The sequence below is a fragment of the Bombina bombina genome, chromosome 1 (genome assembly GCF_027579735.1).
Source record: "Bombina bombina isolate aBomBom1 chromosome 1, aBomBom1.pri, whole genome shotgun sequence".
Lineage (NCBI taxonomy): Eukaryota > Metazoa > Chordata > Amphibia > Anura > Bombinatoridae > Bombina > Bombina bombina.
Genome location: NC_069499.1, coordinates 180,685,513 through 180,705,458, shown reverse-complemented (window position 1 = coordinate 180,705,458; position 19,946 = coordinate 180,685,513). Strand labels below are relative to the sequence as shown.

The window sequence follows — 19,946 nt, the reverse complement described above, 5'->3', positions numbered from 1 at the left end:
CATCAGATTTCAGTCAGACAATATCACGACTGTAGCCTATATCAACCATCAGGGGGGAACAAGGAGTCCCCTGGCAATGAGGGAGGTTTCCAAGATAATCCTATGGGCAGAGGTTCACTTTTGCCATCTCTCAGCTATCCATATCCCAGGAGTAGAGAACTGGGAGGCGGATTTTCTAAGTCGACAAACTTTTCATCCGGGGGAGTGGGAGCTCCATCCGGAGGTATTTGCCCAGCTAATTCAACTATGGGGCAAACCAGAACTGGATCTGATGGCGTCTCGTCAGAACGCCAAGCTTCCTTGTTACGGGTCCAGGTCAAGGGATCCCCAGGCAGCACTAATAGATGCTCTAGCAGGGTCCTGGTCCTTCAGCCTGGCTTATGTGTTTCCACCATTTCCTCTCCTCCCTCGTCTGATTGCCAAGATCAAGCAGGAGAGAGCAGTGATTTTGATAGCACCTGCGTGGCCATGCAGGACTTGGTATGCAGATCTGGTGGACATGTCATCCTTTCCACCATGGACTCTGCCGCTGAGGCTGGACCTTCTACTCCAAGGTCCATTCAAACATCCAAATCTAATTTCTCTGCGTCTGACTGCTTGGAGATTGAACGATTGATTTTATCAAAACGTGGTTTCTCCGAGTCGGTTATTGATACCTTGATTCAGGCTCGAAAGCCTGTCACCAGGAAAATCTTTTATAAGATATGGTGTAAATATCTTCATTGGTCTGAATCCAAGGGTTACTCATGGAGTAAGGTCAGGATTCCTAGGATTTTATCTTTTCTCCAAGAAGGATTGGAAAAGGGATTATCAGCTAGTTCCTTAAAGGGACAGATCTCTGCTATGTCTATTCTTTTGCACAAGCGTCTAGCAGATGTTCCAGACGTTCAGGCTTTTTGTCAGGCTTTAGTTAGAATCAAGCCTGTGTTTAAACCTGTTGCTCCGCCATGGAGTTTAAATTTAGTTCTTAATGTTCTTCAAGGGGTTCCGTTTGAACCTTTGCATTCCATAGATATCAAGCTTTTATCTTGGAAAGTTCTATTCTTAGTAGCTATCTCTTCGGCTCGAAGAGTTTCTGAGCTATCTGCCTTACAGTGTGATTCCCCTTGTCTGATCTTCCATGCAGATAAGGTAGTTTTGCGTACCAAACCTGGTTTTCTTCCTAAGGTAGTATCTAATAAGAATATCAATCAGGAAAGTGTTGTTCCGTCACTGTGTCCTAATCCTTCTTCAAAGGAGGAACGTCTGTTACACAATCTTGACGTGGTTCATGCTTTAAAGTTTTATTTACAAGCTACTAAAGATTTTCGTCAAACATCTGCATTGTTTGTTGTCTACTCTGGGAGGAGGAGAGGCCAAAAGGCTTTGGCAACTTCTCTCTCTTTTTGGCTGAGAAGCATAATCCGGTTAACTTATGAGACTGCTGGTCAGCAGCCTCCTGAAAGAATTACGGCTCATTCTACTAGAGCGGTAGCTTCCACTTGGGCTTTTAAACATGAGGCCTCTGTTGAACAGGTTTGTAAGGCGGCGACTTGGTCTTCGCTTCATACTTTTTCTAAATTCTACAAATTTGATACTTTTGCTTCCTCAGAGGCTATTTTTGGGAGAAAGGTCTTGCAGGCAGTGGTGCCTTCCGTTTAAGTTCCTGCCTTGTCCCTCCCTTCATCCGTGTCCTAAAGCTTTGGTATTGGTATCCCACAAGTAATGGATGAACCCGTGGACTGGATACACCTTACAAGAGAAAACAAAATTGATGCTTACCTGATAAATTTCTTTCTCTTGTGGTGTATCCAGTCCACGGCCCGCCCTGTCACTTTAAGGCAGGTGTTTTTATTTTAAAAACTACACTCACCACTGCACCCTATAGTTTCTCCTTTTTCTTACTTGTCTTCGGTCGAATGACTGGAGGTGGGGGTTAGGGGAGGAGCTATATAGACAGCTCTGCTGTGGGTGTCCTCTTGCAACTTCCTGTTGGGAAGGAGAATATCCCACAAGTAATGGATGAACCCGTGGACTGGATACACCACAAGAGAAAGAAATTTATCAGGTAAGCATAAATTTTGTTTTTCCTCAGTTTGCTGCGGGTTGCAGGACAGGTAGGGCACCTCAGTAATTCTGCTGAGGTGTAGAGTGTTGCCTGGGGTATGTTTTCTTGATTTGATAATTTTAAAGGGAACATTTATTTAAGAATGTTTTTTGGTTCTGTATTATATCCTTTGTTAAAAGATAAAAAAAAAAAGTTACTTTTTTTTTTTTTTTTTTTTGCTTTTATTTTTAAAAAAAATATTATTATGGAGCAGGAGGCTGTGCAGGATGTTACCTGTAGCTTGTTTTTTGATGCTCAAGTGGAACCCACAGTTCTTCATGTATTGAAAGAACTTTAGCTTATAGAAATAGACTTTTTGACCCTGAGCCATCATTAGCTAAGGAGGATGCTGTTCAGGAGCCTCCTGTTTCAGATGTGCCGCAGCTTTCTCCTCAAGCGTCCCAATCCTATTCATCTGCACATGCAGTGCCCTGCGTTTCCTCTCATGCTCCGTCTGGAGTTACTTTGCAAGATATTGCTGCCCAGGTATCTTCTGCGGTATCTGTATCACTGTCTGCTTTTCCCATGATGCAGGGAAAACGCGAAAGGAAATTTAAAGAAACAGTAAGTAAGGTTTCTGATCCTAAGGTGGCTAATCAAAGTATTTTCTCTCAGAAGTCTGATTACAGTGTGCTCCGTTTGAATCTATGCATTCATTAGATATCAAGATGTTATCTTGGAAGGTTTTGTTTCTTGTTGCTATTTCTTCTGCTCAATGAGTTTCGGAACTCTCTGCTCTGCAGTTTGATTCTACTTATCTTATTTTTCATTCTGATAAGGTGGTTCTACGTACTAAATTTAGGTTTCCTACCTAATGTTTCAAAAAGAATATTAATCAGGGGATTGTGGTTCCTTCTTTGTGTCCTAATCATTCTTCTCCGAAGGAGCGTTTGTTGCACAACCTAGATGTTGTGCGTGCATTGAAGTTCTATCTTCAGGCAACCAAGGACTTTTGTCAGTCTTCTGCTTTGTTTGTTTGTTTTTCTGGGAAGCGCAAGGGTCAGAAAGCTACGGCTACTTCTCTTTCTCTTTGGCTAAGGAGTATTATTCGTTTGGCCTATGAGACTGCTGGACAGCAACCTCCTGAGAGAATCACTGCTCATTCCACGAGGGCTGTTTCTTCTTCCTGGGCATTTAAAAATGAAGCTTCTGTGGAACAGATTTGCAAGGCTGCAACTTGGTCCTCTTTGCATACTTTTTCTAAGTTTTATAAATTTGATACTTTTGCCTCAGCTGAGGCTTCTTTTGGGAGAAGGGTTCTTCAAGCGGTGGTGCCTTTTTGTTTAGGTCTTCCTAATGATTCCGTGGACTCACCATATGTTAGGAAAGAAAACATAATTTATGCTTACCTGATAAATGTATTTCTTTCCGGATATGGTGAGTCCACGGCCCACCCTTTATTTAAGACGGTTATTTTTTTCTAAAACCTCAGGCACCTCTACACTTTTGTGTTATCTTCTTTTTCCATTTTTCCTTTGGCCGAATGACTGGGAATTATGGGTAAGGGAAGTGACATATATAGCAGCTTTGCTTTAGTGCTCTTTGCCTCCTCCTGTTGGCCAGGAGTGATATTCCCACTAGTAATTGATTCCGTGGACTCACCATATCCGGAAATAAATAAATTTATCAGGTAAGCATAAATTATGTTTTTAATGCATATAACAACAAGCAAAAGAGACATATGATCCTTTTGTATTTTGCCAAGAGATTCCCCTCAGCTTGCCTGAGAAGTGACTGGTCACAATTGTATTAATCATTTTTCTGGAGTGAATGTCTTTTGACCGCTAACCTCTTCAGTACTTTGGAAAAAAAAAAAGTTGATAGATTTCTCCCTCCTCACCTTTTGCCCTAGTTTCCAGATTGGGCCCCATCCTGTCTCAGCCCCCTTCTCAATTTTTCTGGTTCACATCGCTATCTCTTTATCTCTGCGCTGGTAACCCACCATGTGTACTTCTCATAATTCACTTTTGTGTTATCTCTCCTTATGAAGCGCTGATCTCATCTAGATTTTTATATAATTAACCTTACATAAATGTTGCTCTCTTTCCTAAGACATGGAGAGTTCACAACGTCATTCCAATTACTAGTAGGTTATTCACTTCTGGCCAGCAGGAGGAAGCAAAGAGCACCACAGCAAAGCTGTTAAGTGTAATTTCCCTTACCCAAAACCCCCAGTCATTCTCTTTGCCTCTGTCAATGGAGGCAGTGAAGCATTTTTTTCCTTTTTTGGGTACTTTTCCGTGCAAGCAAGGATTTGGGTTTAGCTGTGTCCACGTCAATCTCTTGAGTAAGAGTAGTGGTGGCTTTTAAGCAGTTAGGAAGTGGTGAGGTGGTTCTTACTTTGTTTTCCTAACACATTTGCTGCCTTAGTCACAGAAAGCCAGAGTTGGTTACTCTTTTTTTTTTTTTTTTTCCACAGGTCTCTGTAACGAGTATGTGTCCTTCCACGCCTAGTGAGCTGTCTTCCTGCCGGACAGCTAGATTGCAGGTAAGTGCTTTTGTCTTCAAGGTGTTGGAGACTTGCACTTCAGGCAGAACTTCAGGCAGTTTACTCTGCAGTAAGGGGACATGAACAATCCAGAAAACAGTCAACTCTGCAATAATAAAAAAGGGACATAATCCTTTATATATAGGATTTATTGGGGCAGGTGCAGGCACTTTTGTATGTGAAGGGTTAATTTTCCCTTACTATTTGACAATGTTTATTTTGGTTCCTAAGCTATTTGCTCTTGTAGTGTGACAGGAGATGTTTTGGGTATTGTTAGCATAGTAGTAGTGTGACAGGCATTGTGTTAGCACAGTAGGGCAGTTTTTTGCGGCCATTAATGTGATTAATTAAAAGGGGACTGTTATTATTCTGTTTTTTGGCATTTTCTGTGTCTGTCTGTGGATTCCTCTGAAAGTAAGGCAGGGCACCTCAGACTGTCTGAGGTGTGGAGGTGATAGTGTTATTAGTATGTATAACGCTTTGAGACATAAAGTTTATTGTTAAAGTGACAGTAGGGTTTTTTTTCAAAAATGTTTAGTTTTTCTTTTTTGGGGGAATTTTTATATTTAAAGGGACAGTCTACACCAGAATTTTTATTGTTTTAAAAGATAGATAATCCCTTTATTAACCATTCCCCAGTTTTGCATAACCAACACAGTTCTAATAATATACTTTTAACCTCTATGATTATCTTGTATCTAAGCCTCTGCAAACTGCCCCTTTATTTCAGTTCTTTTGACAGACTTGCAGTTTAGCCAATCAGTGCCTGCTCTCAGATAACTTCATGTGCACGAGCACAGTGTTATCTATATGAAACACATGAACTAACACCCTCTAGTGGTGAAAAACTGTTAAAATGCATTTTGAAAAGAGGTGGCCTTCAAGGTCTAAGAAATTAGCATATGAACCTCCTAGGTTAAGCTTTCAACTAAGAAAACCAAGAGAACAAAGCAAAATTGGTGATAAAAGTAAATTGGAAAACGGTTTAAAATTACATGCTCTATCTGAATCATGAAAGTTTATTTTGGCCTAGACTGTCCCTTTAAGCTATGGACATGGAATCAGAAGCTGTTTCTTTTGATAAATGCTTACTATGCCTAGAGGCCCAAATTGTTTTGCCTGTGCAATTTTGTGCTACATGTTTAGCCAGAACGCTAGAATGTAAAGATAAATTATTGCCCTCTGAGCCCAGGATAATGCTGTTCATGTTATGCCGCAGCTTTCTCCTCAAACGTCCCAAGCCTCAATGGTGTCACATACAGTGCCCTGCGGTTCCTCTCAGCCACCTGGAGGCGTATGTTTGCCTATAGATTTTGCTGCTTGGATATCTTCTGTAGTATCTGCGGCATTGTCTGCTTTTCCCATGTTGGGGAAGCGCAAGTGGAAATCTAAACATTTTTCTGATAGTAAGGTGTCTGTCGCCTCTGCTGCTGACAACCTCCATCCTAAGTCTGATGAGGAGGATACCTCGGTAGGGTGAAATCTCAGATTCGTACAGTATAATTCCTTTGACTGATTCTGAAGAGGTAAGCTGCCGATTTAAGATTGAACACCTCTGGGTACTGTTAAAGAAGGTACTGTAGGCTACTTTGGACGACTCAGATTCTTCTGTCGCTGTCAACCCTAAGAAATCTAGTAAACTTAACAAATACTACGATGTTCCTTTCCCTGTTTAAGCGTTTCCTGTTCCAGACCGTGTATCGGAGATCATTGCACAGGAGTGAAATAAGCTAGGGATATCTTTCTCCCCATCTCCTGTTTTTAAAAAGATGTTTCCTGTTGCTGACTCCATTCGAGACTCAGGGCGCACAGTCCCTTAAGTAGAAGGGGCTATTTCTACTCTGGCTAAGAGAACCACAATTCCTATTTAGGATAGCTGTTCCTTTAAGGATCAAATGGACAAAAAGCTGGAGGCTTATTTAAAAAAATTGGCATGTGCAATGCTTTGTCAGAGTTGGTTTTAGAGGAAATTCCATTGGAGGAAATCTAAGATAGGATTAAGGCCCTCAAACTAGCCAATTCCTTTATTTCTGGCGCAAACATGCAAGCTTCTGTTGCTACCTTACAAGGGTAAGACCCTGTTTGGTCCTGGTCTGGCAGAGATAATTTCTGAAATTACGGGTGGAATGGGGTCCTTTCTAGAACAAAACTAGACCAAAAGGGCGTCAAAATTCAAATTTTTGCTCCTTTCTAATTTTCGCTCCTATCGTAACTTTAAAGGTCTTCCTCTTCCAAGCCGGAGCAGTCCAAGTCCTCTTGGAGACCCAATCAGTCTTGGAATAAGGGGAAACAATCAAAGAAGCCCTCATCTGAGACTAAGTCAGCATGGAGGGTCCACCCCCGGTCCGGTACTGGATCAAGTGGGGGGCAGACTTTCCTTGTTTCATCAAGCTTGGATATGCAATGTCCCAGACCCTTGGGCTGTGGACATAGTATCCCAGAGTTACTAAATAGACTTCAAGACTTGTCCTACCAGGGGCAGATTTCTCCTCTCAAGATTATCTGCAGACCAGGTAAAAAGAGAGGTATTCTTAAACTGCGTTCAGGACTTTTTTTCCCTGGGAGTGATTGTTCCAGTTTCACTAAGGGAGCAGGGCCCGGGATTTAATTCAAATCTGTTTGGGGTTTCCCAAAAAGAGGGAACTTTTCGTCCCATTTTAGACCTGAAGTGTCTCAATAAATTTCTCAGGTTACCATCCTTCAAAATGGAAACCATTCGTTCCATTCTACCTTTGGTCCAAGAGGGTCAGTTCATGTCGACCATAGACCTGAAGGATGCATATCTTTATGTTCCCATTCACAGGGATCATCACAAATTCCTGAGATTCGCTTTCATTGACAAGCACTTTCAGTTTGTAGCTCATCTTTTTGGCCATCTTTTTAACTAGCAGAATCTCATACGGAGATCTTGTTGTCTTTTCTTCATTCCCACGGATGGAAAGTGAATCTGGAAAAGAGTTCCCTTGTTCCAGCTACAAGAGTAGTTTTCTTAGGGACCATCATAGATTCCCTATCTATGAAGATTTTTCTGACAGAGGTCAGAAAAGCAAAGATTATCTCTTCTTGCCTCTTTCTTCAATCTACTGTCCGGCCATCAGTAGCTCAATGCATGGAGGTAATTGGTCTGATGGTCGCCTCCATTGACATTGTTCCCTTTGCTCGATTCAATTTGAGAGATCTTCAACTCTGCATGCTCAGACAATTGAACAGAAACCATTTGGATCTGTCCCAGAGGATAGATCTGGACCAGTTGACAATCGACTCCCTTTCGTGGTGGGTATCTCAGGATCATCTGTCTCAGGGAACATGCTTCCAGAGACCATGGATGCCAGCCTGCTAGGTTGGGGAGCAGTGTGGGACTCGCTAAAGGCTCCGGGCCTATGGACTCGAGAGGAGTCTTTTCTTCCGATAAATATCTTGGAGTTGAGAGCGATCTTCAATGCTCTAGTGGCTTGGCCTCAGTTGTCTTTAGCCCGGTTTATCAGATTCCAGTCGGACAACATCACCTCAGTTGCCTACATCAACCACCATGGAGGAACTCTGAGTTCCTTGGCCATGAAGGAGGTGACACATTCTGCAGTGGGCAGAAGCTCCCAATTGCCATCCACATTCCAGGAGTGGACAACTGGGAGGCGGATTTTCTGAGCAGATGGACCTTCCATCCTGGGGAGTGGGCTCTCCATCCGGAGGTGTTCTCCAGGTTAACCCTCAAGTGGTGGGTGCCGGAGTTAGATCTGGTGGTGTCTCGTCAGAACGCCAAGCTTCCAAGGTACGGTTCAAGGTCAAGAGATCCTCAGGCCGCCCTGATAGATGCTCTTGCGGTCCCTTGGGATTTCGGTCTAGCATACCTGTTTCCTCAGTTTGCTCTCCTTCAACGAGTCATTGCTCGTATCAAACAGGAGACAGCATCTGTAATTCTAATAGCTCTTGCATGGCCTCGCAGGATCTGGTTTGCAGACCTAGTGAAGATGTCATCTCTTCCACCTTGGAGGTTACCTCTGAGGAAGGACCTTCTAACTCAAGGTCCTTTCCTCCATCCAAAGCTTGTTTCTCTGAAGCGTGGGTTTTCTGAGTCTGTCATTGATACTATGATTCAGACTTGCAAGCCTGTTACTCGTAAGATTTACCATAAGGTATGGCGTAAAAACTTTTATTGGTGTGAATTAAAGGGCTACTCTTGGAGTAGGGTCAGGATTCCTAGAATTTTGTCTTTTCTCCAGGATGGTCTGAAGAAAGGGTTGTCAGTCAGTTCTCTAAAAGGTCAGATTTTTGCATTATCTATTCTTTTATATAAGCGTCTGGCGGATGTGCCAGATGTTCAATCTTTTTGTCAGGCTCTGGTTAGAATCAGGCCTGTGTTTAAATCTGTTGCTCCTCCTTGGAGCCTTAACCTAGTTCTTAGAGTTTTGCAGGCAGGCTCCGTTTGAGCCAATGCATTCTATAGATATTAAGCAGTTATCTTGGAAGGTTTTGTTTCTTATTGCTATTTCTTCTTCTCAGAGAGTTTCTGCGATTTGCCTTACCTTATTTTTAATGCGGATAAGGCGGTCCTTCGTACTAAATTGTGGTTTCGGATAGAAATATTAATGAGGAAATTGTTGTTCCTTCTCTTTGTCCTAATCCTCCCTCTCTTTAGGAACGTCTGTTGCACAACTTAACTTGGATGTGGTGCACGCTCTAAAATTCTACCTACAGGCTACTAAGGATTTTCGCCAGTCTTCTGCCCTGTTTGTTTGTTTCTTTGGAAAGTGTAAGGGTCAGAAGGCTACTTCTACTTCTCTTTCCCCCTGGTTGAAAAGTATGATTGCTTATGAGACTGCTGGACAGCAGCCTCCTGAAAGACGTACAGCTCATTCCACTAGGGCTTTCAAAAATGAAGCTTCTGTGGAACAGATTTGCAAGGTTGCAACTTGGTCCTCTCTGCATACTTTTCCAAATTCTACAAATTTGATACTTTTGCCTCGGCTGAGGCTTCCTTTGGGAGAAAGGTTCTTCAAGCGGTGGTGCCTTCTGTTTTGGTCCGCCTGTCATATTCTCCCTCCCTGTTCATTCCGTGTCCTCTAAATTGGGTATTGGTTCCCACTAGTAATTGGAATGACGTTGTGGACTCTCCATGTCTTAAGAAAGAAAACAAAATCTATGCTTACCTGATAAATTTCTTTCTTTCTGGACATGGAGAGTCCACGACCTGACCCTTTAGATTAGACAGTAATTTTTTACTAAACCTCAGGCACCTCTACACCTTTGTGTTATCTTCTTTCTCCATTTCCCTTCGGCTGAATGACTGGGGGTTATGGGTAAGGGAAGTGACACTTAACAGCTGTGCTGTGGTGCTCTTTGCCTTCTCCTGCTGGCCTGGAGTGATATTCCCACTAGTAATTGAAATGACGTTGTGGACTCTCCATGTCCGGAAAGAAACAAATTTATCAGGTAAGCATAAATTTTGTTTTTTGCTGCTGTTAATCCCTGAATTGTTTCTCTTTGTCCAGGATCTCCTTTATAGACGATCTCGTTCTTTGGTGGATTATGAAAATGCTAATAAAGCATTAGACAAAGCCCGAGCCAAGAATAAGGATGTTTTAACGGCTGAAACCACACAGCAGTTATGCTGTCAGAAGTTTGAGAAGATATCAGAATCTGCAAAACAAGGTTTCTAAGCAGCATTTTATTGTTCTGTGCTAAATATTTCCTGATATAACTGAAAAGGTTAAATGCTTTTTGGTTATATGTTTTCTACAATGTGGTTTCCACCAGTCATTTTAAATATCTAGCTGCTGACATAACTATTCGTTCAAATTAGGGGTGGATCTTAATCATTCTGTATTTCAGGATTAAATGATTTTAAAGGAACATTAAACAGTAAATAAATTAGATATACTACTGTTAAAGGGATAGGAAAGTCAACATTAAACTTGCAAGAATCTGATAGAAGTTATATTAAGTGTCTTAAAATTGCATGCACTTGTTAAAAATAAATATGCACATATCCTACACTAGTGGGAACTAGCTGCTGAATGGTGCCTGCACACCTTTGTCTCTTGTGATTGGTTTACTAGTTGTGTTCAGCTAGCTGCTAGTAGTGCAATGCTATTCTTTCAACAAAGGATAACAAGAGAATGAAGCATATTTGATATTGAAAGTTGTTTTAAAATTGTATGTTGTATCCAAATAATGAATCTGTCCCTTTAAGTTACTGAACTGAACGTTGGTTTTGAGAATAAGATGATTAGTAAGATCATATAGACTGTGCTTCTTCAGACCAGGTGTCTTTAATAAACATGCAAAATTTACTTAAAAAGTTGTTCGTTTTTTTTTTTTTAGAACTTACGGACTTTAAAACAAGAAGAGTGGCTGCTTTTCGGAAGAATCTTGTAGAACTGGCTGAACTGGAATTAAAGCATGCCAAGGTTTGCTTATCTTATTGACACATGCGTTTTCACATCTTCAATTCTAGCAGCTATCAAGTTAGAACTATTGATTACCATAAATATTGTTATAAAAAGTGCTTTCTTATTATAAGGAATAATGTGCCACCCATTGTACATAAATATATTACAGGTACAGTATATACATTTTTGTAGATCCTCATGTTAGCAGATGTGAGTCAATTAGTCGCTTAGATTTTCTCATACTTTGTTTTGATGCTAGAACTTAAGGATACAGTTTGACTACCTTACTATAGATTATATCTATATTTGACTACACTGTATGATATATATAATTGTATAGGTATGGATTGAAAAGGTTATTTCTTTCCTAAGATATGGTGAATCCACAACGTCATCAATTACTGTTGGGAATATCACTCCTGGCCAGCAGGAGGAGGCAAAGAGCACCACAGCAAAGCTGTTAAGTATCACTTCCCTTCCCACAAACCCCAGTCAATCTCTTTGCCTTCAGTGCATGGAGAAGGTGAAGTTTTGGTGTCGGTAGAAAATTGGATTTATATCACTTCAATCAAGATTTTATTATTTTAGAAAGCCAGAGTAGGTTTACTCTGATCTTTCCTTCTCAAGATTGGGTCTAGCTGTACTCCACATTAGCCTCTTCAGTAGAGCAATGGTGGCTTTAAAGCAGTTAGGAACTTGTGAAGTGGGCTTCACTGCATTTTCCTAACATGTTGCTGCCCTAGTATAGAAAGCCAGAGTAGGTTTACTCTGTTCTTTCTTTTTTTCTACAGGTCTCTGTGAGGAGTGGCGTCCTCTCATACTGTGTAGGCTGCCATCCTGCCTGACGGCTAGATTGCAGGTAAGTGCCTTTTTTGTCTTCTAGGAGGAGATGGGCACTTAAGTTAATAACAGATACTGACTGCAACTTTATGGGACATATATATCCTTTATACAGGATATTTGTTGGCAGGAAGCAGGCACTAAGGGGTAATTCTTTTAATTGGGAATTTTAAGCATATCCCATTGTACTTGTTGTGGGCATTCAGAATCCTATGTTTTATTAAACTAGAAGGCTGTTGGTTTGTTTGCACACTTTCCGGTTTTCTTATGTAGTGTGCAATGGCTTGAGATTGGGCTAATGAGGTATATTGATGTGGGGTATGTTAGAGCTATTGTCTGCGATAGCTCTTGCCTCTAACCTTTTATGTTGTCTTTACGTTAAGACGATTCGTGTTATTTCACTTTGCAATATGTGTTTCTGAGGGAGAAAGGTGTGTTTGATATATCTCTGCGCACTTACTCTTAGGCTAACCACGTGACCCGCCTCCGTTTGTCTTATCTGAGCGGAGCGGCTGCCGACATCTTGTAATTCTCTAAATGCCAGGAACGTAAGATGTTGTGCTTTATTTTTGTGTGGGTTTGGCTAGCTTGTTGGTTGCAGCGCTAAGCTATCTCCGTTCCCTACATGGGCTTTTATATCCGCTATTACAAGTCTCTTGGCGGAGAGAGAGTCGCGCGCTTGGAGAATCACGTGACCCGCATCCGCTTTCTTCTAAGTGAAGCAGCATCCTCTCTTCTGCTGACATCCTATTGATCTAGATCGGCATGAGAGCTCTGCTGTCTTTTTGTATTCATTTTCATTTCGGAAATTATAGTAGCCAACTAGTTGGTAACTATGTAGTGCTAGTCTTTCTATAATTGTTTTCTGTTGCAGATCAGAACTGCAGGCAAGGCCAAAAGAAAGTACAGTTTTTACATAAGTCTTATGTAAACACTCAAGTTTTTAAAGTGACAGTACCTAAAAAATAGTGTAATGTTTCATTATTCATAAATATTTTAATGTTTTTGACATGGGTGTTTCTGTCATTTTATTTAGGGCGTTTATACTCTGTTTCACAAATTGTTTGGCATATGCAATTCTGTGCTGCATAAATTTATAGTTGCCCACTGAGCCCTATGTCTCTTAGGATGATGCTGTTCAGGCAATGCCACAGTTTTCTCCTCTAACGTCCCAAGCCTCAATGGCGTCACATGCAGTGCCCTGTGGTTCCTCTCAATCTCCTGGAGGAGTGTATTTGCATATGGATTTTGCTGTACAGCTATCTTTTTTGGTTTCTGTGGCATTATCTGATTTTCCTATGTTAAAGGGAAAATGCTAGAGGAAATTTGAGTTCAGATAGTAAGGTTTCTGTTTCGTCTACTGCTACACAGGTTTCCCTCCCTCATAAATCCAATGAGGAGGATTTGTCGGTAGCCTCTGAGGGTGAAATCTCAGATTCGGACAGTATAATTCATTCATCTGATGCTGAAGTAGTAATCTTCAGATTTAAGCTTGAACACCTTCGTGTATTGTTAAAGGAGGTTTTGGCTACTTGGGACGACTCCGATACGCATGTCGTTGTCAACTCTAGAGAATCTAGTAAACTTTATAAATACTAGGATTCCACTTAGAAGTTTTTCCTGCTCCAGACCGTGCTAGGAGAATTTTCACAGGAATGGGAGAAGTCATGGATTCCTTTTTTCCCTGTCTCCTGTCTTTAAAAAGATGTTTCCTGTCCCTGTCTCCATTAAATATCATGGCGCACAGTGCCTAAGTAGTAGGGGCCATTTCTACTCTGGCTAAGAACTACGATCCCTATAGAGGATAGCTGCTCTTTTAAGCTTGGAGGCTTATATGGAAGTTTGTATTGCCACTGTGTCTAGTGCGTCATCTTATTGGTGCGACGCCTTGTCTGATTCCATTTTAGTAGGGACTCCTTTGGAGGAGATCCAGAACAGAATTAAGGCTCTTAAGCTAGCCAATTCTTTTATTTCTGATGCTACCTTGCATGTCTTTTAGCCGGGAGCCAAGATATCTGGCTTCGCTGTGCTAGCCCCCGTGGCGTTGTGGCTATTTCTTGGTCAGTGGATTTTTCCTCTGAGTCCAAGCTTTTGGCACTTCTTTACAAGGTAAGAAAAGGGTCTTTTTTACCACAAAACAAGAAGAATAGACCTAAAGGAGTTTGCCCCCAATCTGGGATTGGACCACGTGGGGGACTGAATCTCTCTGTTTTTCTTCAAACATGAATATGAGATGTCCCAGATAGGCTGTGGACATAATATCTCAGGATTACTAAAAAAGAATTCATAGTTTTCCTCCTAAAGGCAGGTTCTACCTCTCAAATTTTTCTGCGAACCAGATAAGAGAGGCATCTTTGAAGTGCGTTTGGAACCTTTCCTCCCTGTGAGTGATAGTTCCAGTTCCTGTAAGGGAACAGGGTCTAGGATTCTATTCTTTCCTGTTCATGGTTCCTGAAAAAGAGGGAATTTTTCATCCTTTACTAGACCTTAAGTGTCTCCTAGTTTGATCAGGGTACCGTCCTTTACTATGGAAACCATTGGTTCCATTCTTCCTTTGGTCCAAGAGGGTCAGTTCATGCTGACCAGAGACCTGGAGGACGTGTATTTTAAAGTTCCTGAGATTTGCCTTCTGGACAAAAACTTTTTCAGTTTGTGGCTCTTCCATTTGGCCTTGCCTCGGCTCCCAGAGGGGGCTATCTTGGCAGTGATCAGGTTTCAGGGAATTGCTGTGGCGCCCTTCCTGGACGACATAATTATTAGGCGCCATCTTTTCAACAAGCTATCTCTCATATAGAGATCTTGTTGTCTTTTCTTCGTTGCCACGGATGGGAAGTGAATCTGAAAATGAGTTCCCTTGTTCCAGCTACAGGGGTAGTTTTCTTAGGGACCATAATAGTTTTCCCTATATCTGAAAATATTTCTGACAGAGGTCAGAAAATCAAAGATTCTTGCCTCTGTAGTCTACTATTAGGACTTCAGTGGCTCAATGTATGCAGGAAAATGGGTCTGATGGTCGCTTCATTGGACATCATTGCCTTTGTTTGTTTCCGTCTGAGAGTTCTACTGTTATGCATGCTCAGATAGTGCAACGGGGATCATGTGGATCTGTCTCTGAGGATAGATCTAGATCTGTCAGCATGGGATTCAGTGGTGGTTTTCTCAGGAGCATCTGTCTCAGGGCACATGTTTCCGGAGACCTTACTAAAGTTGTCTTTAGCTGGGTTATCAGGTTCTAATTGGACTATTTCACCTTAGTGGTTTACATCAACCACCTTGGAGGAACCTAGAGTTCCTTAACCATGAGGAGGTGGCGTGGATTGTTCAGTGGGCGGACCCTCACAATTGTTTCTATCCACATCCAGGAGTGGATACTGGGGGCGGACTTCTTGAGCAGTCAGACATTTCACCCTGGGGAGTGGGCACCCGTCCCAGAGGTGTTCTCCAGGTTAAACCTCAAATGGCGGTTCACCAAGCTTCCAAGGTACGTTTACAGGTCAGGAGTTCTGCAGGCTACCCTGCTAGATCTCTGGTGTTTCCTTGGGATTTCAGTCTGACATACCTGTTTCTTCTGTTTGCTCTCCTTCCACGAGTCATTGCTCATACCAAATGGGTGAGAACATCAGTAATTTTTAATTGTTAATGCATGATCTCGCAGGATTTGGTATGCAGATCTAGTGGAGATGTCATTTCTTCCACCTTGAAGGTTGTACCTGAGGAAGGACCTTCTATTTCAGGGTCTTTTTCTTCATCTAAATTTCGTTTTTCTGAAACTCTCTGCTTGGAGATCGAACGCTTAGTTCTATCTAAGCGTGGTTTTTCTGAATCGGTCATTGAGACCATGATTCAGGTTCACAAGCCTGTTTCGGGTAACTTTTACCATAAGGTATACCATTGGTGTACATGCCTTTATTGGTGTGAATACAAGGGTTACTCTTAGAGGTAGTGTCAGGATTCCTAGTATTTTGTCCTTTCTCCAGGTAGGTCTGGAGAAGGGTTTGTTAGTCAGTCTCTGAAGGGTCAGAATTCTGTATTATCATTTTTGTTACACAAGTGTCTGACGGGTGTGCCAGATGTGTCATTTTTTTTGTCAGGCCCTGGTTAGTATCAGGCCTGTGTTTAAGTCTGTCGCTCCTCCTTGGAGCCTTAACATTGTTCTTAAAGGGACACTGAACCCAAATTGTTTTCTTTCATGATTCGGATAGAGCATGACATTTTAAGCAACTTTCTAATTTACTCCTCCTATTAATTTTTCTTCGTTCTCTTGCTATCTTTATTTTTAAAGCAGGAATGTAAATCTTAGCAGCCGGCCCATTTTAGGTTCAGAACCATGGATAGCGCTTGCTTATTGGAGGCTTACATTTACCCACCAATAAGCAAGCATAACCCAGGTTCTCAACCAAAAATGGGCCGACTCCTGTGCATCACATTCCTGCTTTTTAAATAAAGATAGCAAGAGAACGAAGAAAAATTGATAATAGGAGTAAATTAGAAAGTTGTTTAAAATTGCATGCTATCTGAATCATGAAAGAAAAAAAAATTGGGTTTAGTGTCCCTTTAGGGTTTTACAGCAGGTCACGTTTGATATTAGGTTGTTATCTTGGAAGGTTTTCTTTCTTTTTGCTTCTCTTCTGCTCAAAGTTTCGGAACTCTCGGTTTGCAGTGTGATTAGACTTATCTTATTTCCTTCTAAAGGGGAGGAGAGTCCACGGCTTGCTTAATTACTTTTGGGAATTAAGAACCTGACCACCAGGAGGAGGCAAAGACACCCCAGCCAAAGGCTTAAATACCTCCCCTTATCCCCCAGTCATTCATTTCCTTTCATCACAGGAGGATGGCAGAGAAGTGCTGAAGATTCAGAGTAGTCTCTTATGGAGGGTAGTACTCTTCGGAATGGGACTGGAGTTTTAAGTAATCCTGTCAGCCTCTCAGTGAGAGCCTGGGTGAAAGTTAGATTCCAGAGATGCAGGGAGAGTCTTTCTTCGAAACCATCCCAAATCATATTAACAGCTCCAAAAGCAAGTGTTGACGAGTTTCACTGCCTGCTTTCTACACTAAAGTCCATGTCAGGAGTGATGCTTCTACCTGTCACACTTGAAGGGCCGTTTTCCTGTTCCACGGCATAGATTCTGGTAAGATTGTTTCATTTTTTTATACATAATGATTTTGGTAAGATCGTTTCATTTTTTATACATAATGATAACACAGAAGACAGGGTCACAGGCGGTTAATATTCCTAGTAAGGGGATTATTGAACAGGGGGGTTTATACATTATATTGTTTGTGTTATTGCTGCGTTATGTGCGAGATGAGGCTCTGGCAATGGTGGAACTTTCAGGTTGACTTCTGGGAGTATTTACGTTCCCGGTTTTGGCGCGTTTCTCCTTGGTGAAGGGGCTGTCCTGTGAGGCATACCATGTGACTGGGTGTGGCAGTCTCAACTTCCTCTGTTGATCAATGGCGCAGGAGACAAAGCAGTTTCTGTAGTCCGGGTCATAGGAGGTGGCGAGTGCCCCGGTCATTGGAGTATAAAGGTGCCTGTTTATTAAATTGTCTAGTCTATAATAAAAGCGCAAGCTATGGAGGACTCTGACGTGTTAGAGGGTACTCCCTCTTTAAGTCTCATGCCTTTGTTTATTGTGAGAAGGTTCTTGTAGATCAGCCTGCTCAACTTTGTTCCACATGCCTCGATAAGGTTGCGACATCTAAGAATAAAGGGTTGTCTAGTACTACTGAGCCGTCCACCTCTGAGGGTTCCTCGTCCCGTGAGGTGCGTTCCCTGCTTTCATTTTCAAGTGCACATGCAGTGCCCCAGGGTCCAACCGTTACTCCTACGGGAGAGATTCGTTCGCCGTCAGATTTTGCGGATCAACTGCAAACGGCGTTATCAAAAGGGATCCATGCCTTACCACGTTCTGCTAAGCGCAAGCGTAGGGCGTACCAGAGCGGCCAGGCCCAGGGTTCGTCTACAGCTATGAAATTGCCAGAGGCGTTATACGATGACGAGGCCCACTCCGACTCTTCAGAGGAGGCTCCCTCTGGGTCAGAGTCCGTGTCATCTCATCCTACGGCTGTCCTCTAAAGCTTGAGTGTATGTTTCCCAATGGTAATGAATGAATCCGTGGACTCTCCTCCCCTTTAGATGGAAAACATAAATTATGCTTACCTGATAATTTTATTTCCATCGTGGGGAGGAGAGTCCACGGCCCCCGCCCTTAACTCCGGTGGGCGAACCTAAATTTAATTTATCTTCTGGCACCATTTATACCCTGATATTTCTCCTATTGTTCCTTGTTCCCTCGGCAGAATGACTGGGGGATGAGGGGAGTAGGGGAGGTATTTAAGCCTTTGGCTGGGGTGTCTTGCCTCCTCCTGGTGGCCAGGTTCTTAATTCCATCAGGTAAACATAATTTATGTTTTTTCGGATAAGGCGGTTCTTCGTCCTAAGTGGTTTTGAATAGAAATATTAATCAGGAACGTTTGTTGCACAACCTTGTTGTTGTGCGGTCTTTTAACATTTTTCTACTGGCCACTAGGGATTTTTGTAAGTCTTTTATGTCCTGTTTTATTATTTCTCTGGACAGTGTAAAGATGAGAAATCTACTTCTCTTTTTCTCTGGTTGAGAAGATTAATTCTTTTTGCTTTTCAGACTGCTAGTCTGCAGTCTCCTGAGAGGGTTATGGCTCATTCCATGAGGGCTGTCTCTTCTTCTGGGGCTTTCAAAGATGAAGCGTCTGTGGAACAGTTTTGCAAGGCTGCAACTTGATCTTTGCATACTTTTTCCAAATTTTATCAATTTTATATTTTTGCCTCAGCTTCTTTTGGGAGAAAGGTTCTTCAAGCGGTGGTGCCATCTGTTTAGGTCTGCCTGTCTTGTTCTCCCTCCCTAGTCATCTGTGTCCTCTAGCTTGGGTATTGGTTCCCAACAGTAATTGATGACGTCGTGGACTCACCATATCTTAGGAAAGAAAAGAAAATAATTTATGCTTACCTGATAAATTTATTTATTTTGGGATATAGTCCACGACCCCACCCTCTTTTATTAAGACAGTTATTTTTGACTAAACGTCAGGCACCTCTGCACCTTTCTATTATTCATTTTTCCATTTCCCTTCGGTCGAATGACTGGGGTTTTTGGGAAGGGAAGTGATACTTAACAGCTTTGCTGTGGTGCTCTTTGCCGCCACCTGTTGGCCAGGAGTGATATTCCCAACAGTAATTGATGATGTTGTGGACTCACCATATCCGTAAAGAAATACATTTATCAGGTAAGCATAAATTTTTGTTTTTATGAATTTTACTACAATGCATTAGAATTCTGACTTTTTAATAATGTGTATATTTGGGTGTCCTTTTTCTCCACTAAAGGCAAATTTTGCAAAATAAAAAAAGAGAAGTTTGGTTAAAAATGTGTTTACATTATTTTACAGTAATTCTATGTGTTTGCTCATTTATTTAATAGCACTGCAACAAATCAATTATGTCAGCATAAACATATCTTGGCTCACCCTAGCACCACTGACTAAAGAAGACTTTGTGTTGTCTACCATCAAAAAAAAAAGCTTAAAGGGCCATAATACCCAAATGTTGAAACACTTGAAAGTGATGCAGTATAGCTGTAAAAAGCTGACTAGAAAATATCACCTGAACATCTGTAAAAAAAGAAAGCTCCTCAGTAGCCAGATCCCATTGTAAAGGACTTCTAAGCAACAAATCAGTATGTCTGTCCCGGGACAGCAGAAGGAGCGAACTTTCGAGCACATGCATCTTATTTCACTATTCAGTGTAAGGAAGTTTACAATGAAATCTCATGAGATCACAGTAAAAAAGTTCATGACCTCAGCACTGTTGATGCTGATTGGCTGCTGTTTATTTCTTCATATATATTTTTTTTTTTTTACCTGCAGCGGAGTATAACTTTTTACACAGAACTTACTCTGGTGAGCTGAGGAAATTGTGAGGTAAAATATCTTCCTTTTTTACATAGAGATGCTCAGGTGATATTTTCCGGTCAGCTTTTTGCAGTTATACTGCATCAGTTTCAAGTTATTTAGCATATGAGTATTATGTCTCTTTAATCTTTTTCAGGCGGTATAGGACAGGGCTTGACAAATCTTATGAAACTTAAGAGCAGCAAAAAGCTGT

General features: G+C 41.7%; 1 protein-coding gene across 4 annotated transcripts in view; it reads left to right on the top strand.

Moving 5' to 3' along the window:
- The window catches only part of SNX6 (sorting nexin 6), a 236,054-nt gene that overhangs the window by 190,070 nt on the left and 26,038 nt on the right, over window positions 1–19,946 (top strand). For all 4 annotated transcript variants that reach the window (XM_053697750.1, XM_053697753.1, XM_053697751.1 and 1 more), the window contains 2 exons: window positions 10,064–10,223; window positions 10,896–10,981. In XM_053697750.1, the coding sequence (XP_053553725.1) occupies window positions 10,064–10,223; window positions 10,896–10,981 (246 nt within the window). The remainder of the gene's footprint in view (window positions 1–10,063; window positions 10,224–10,895; window positions 10,982–19,946) is intronic.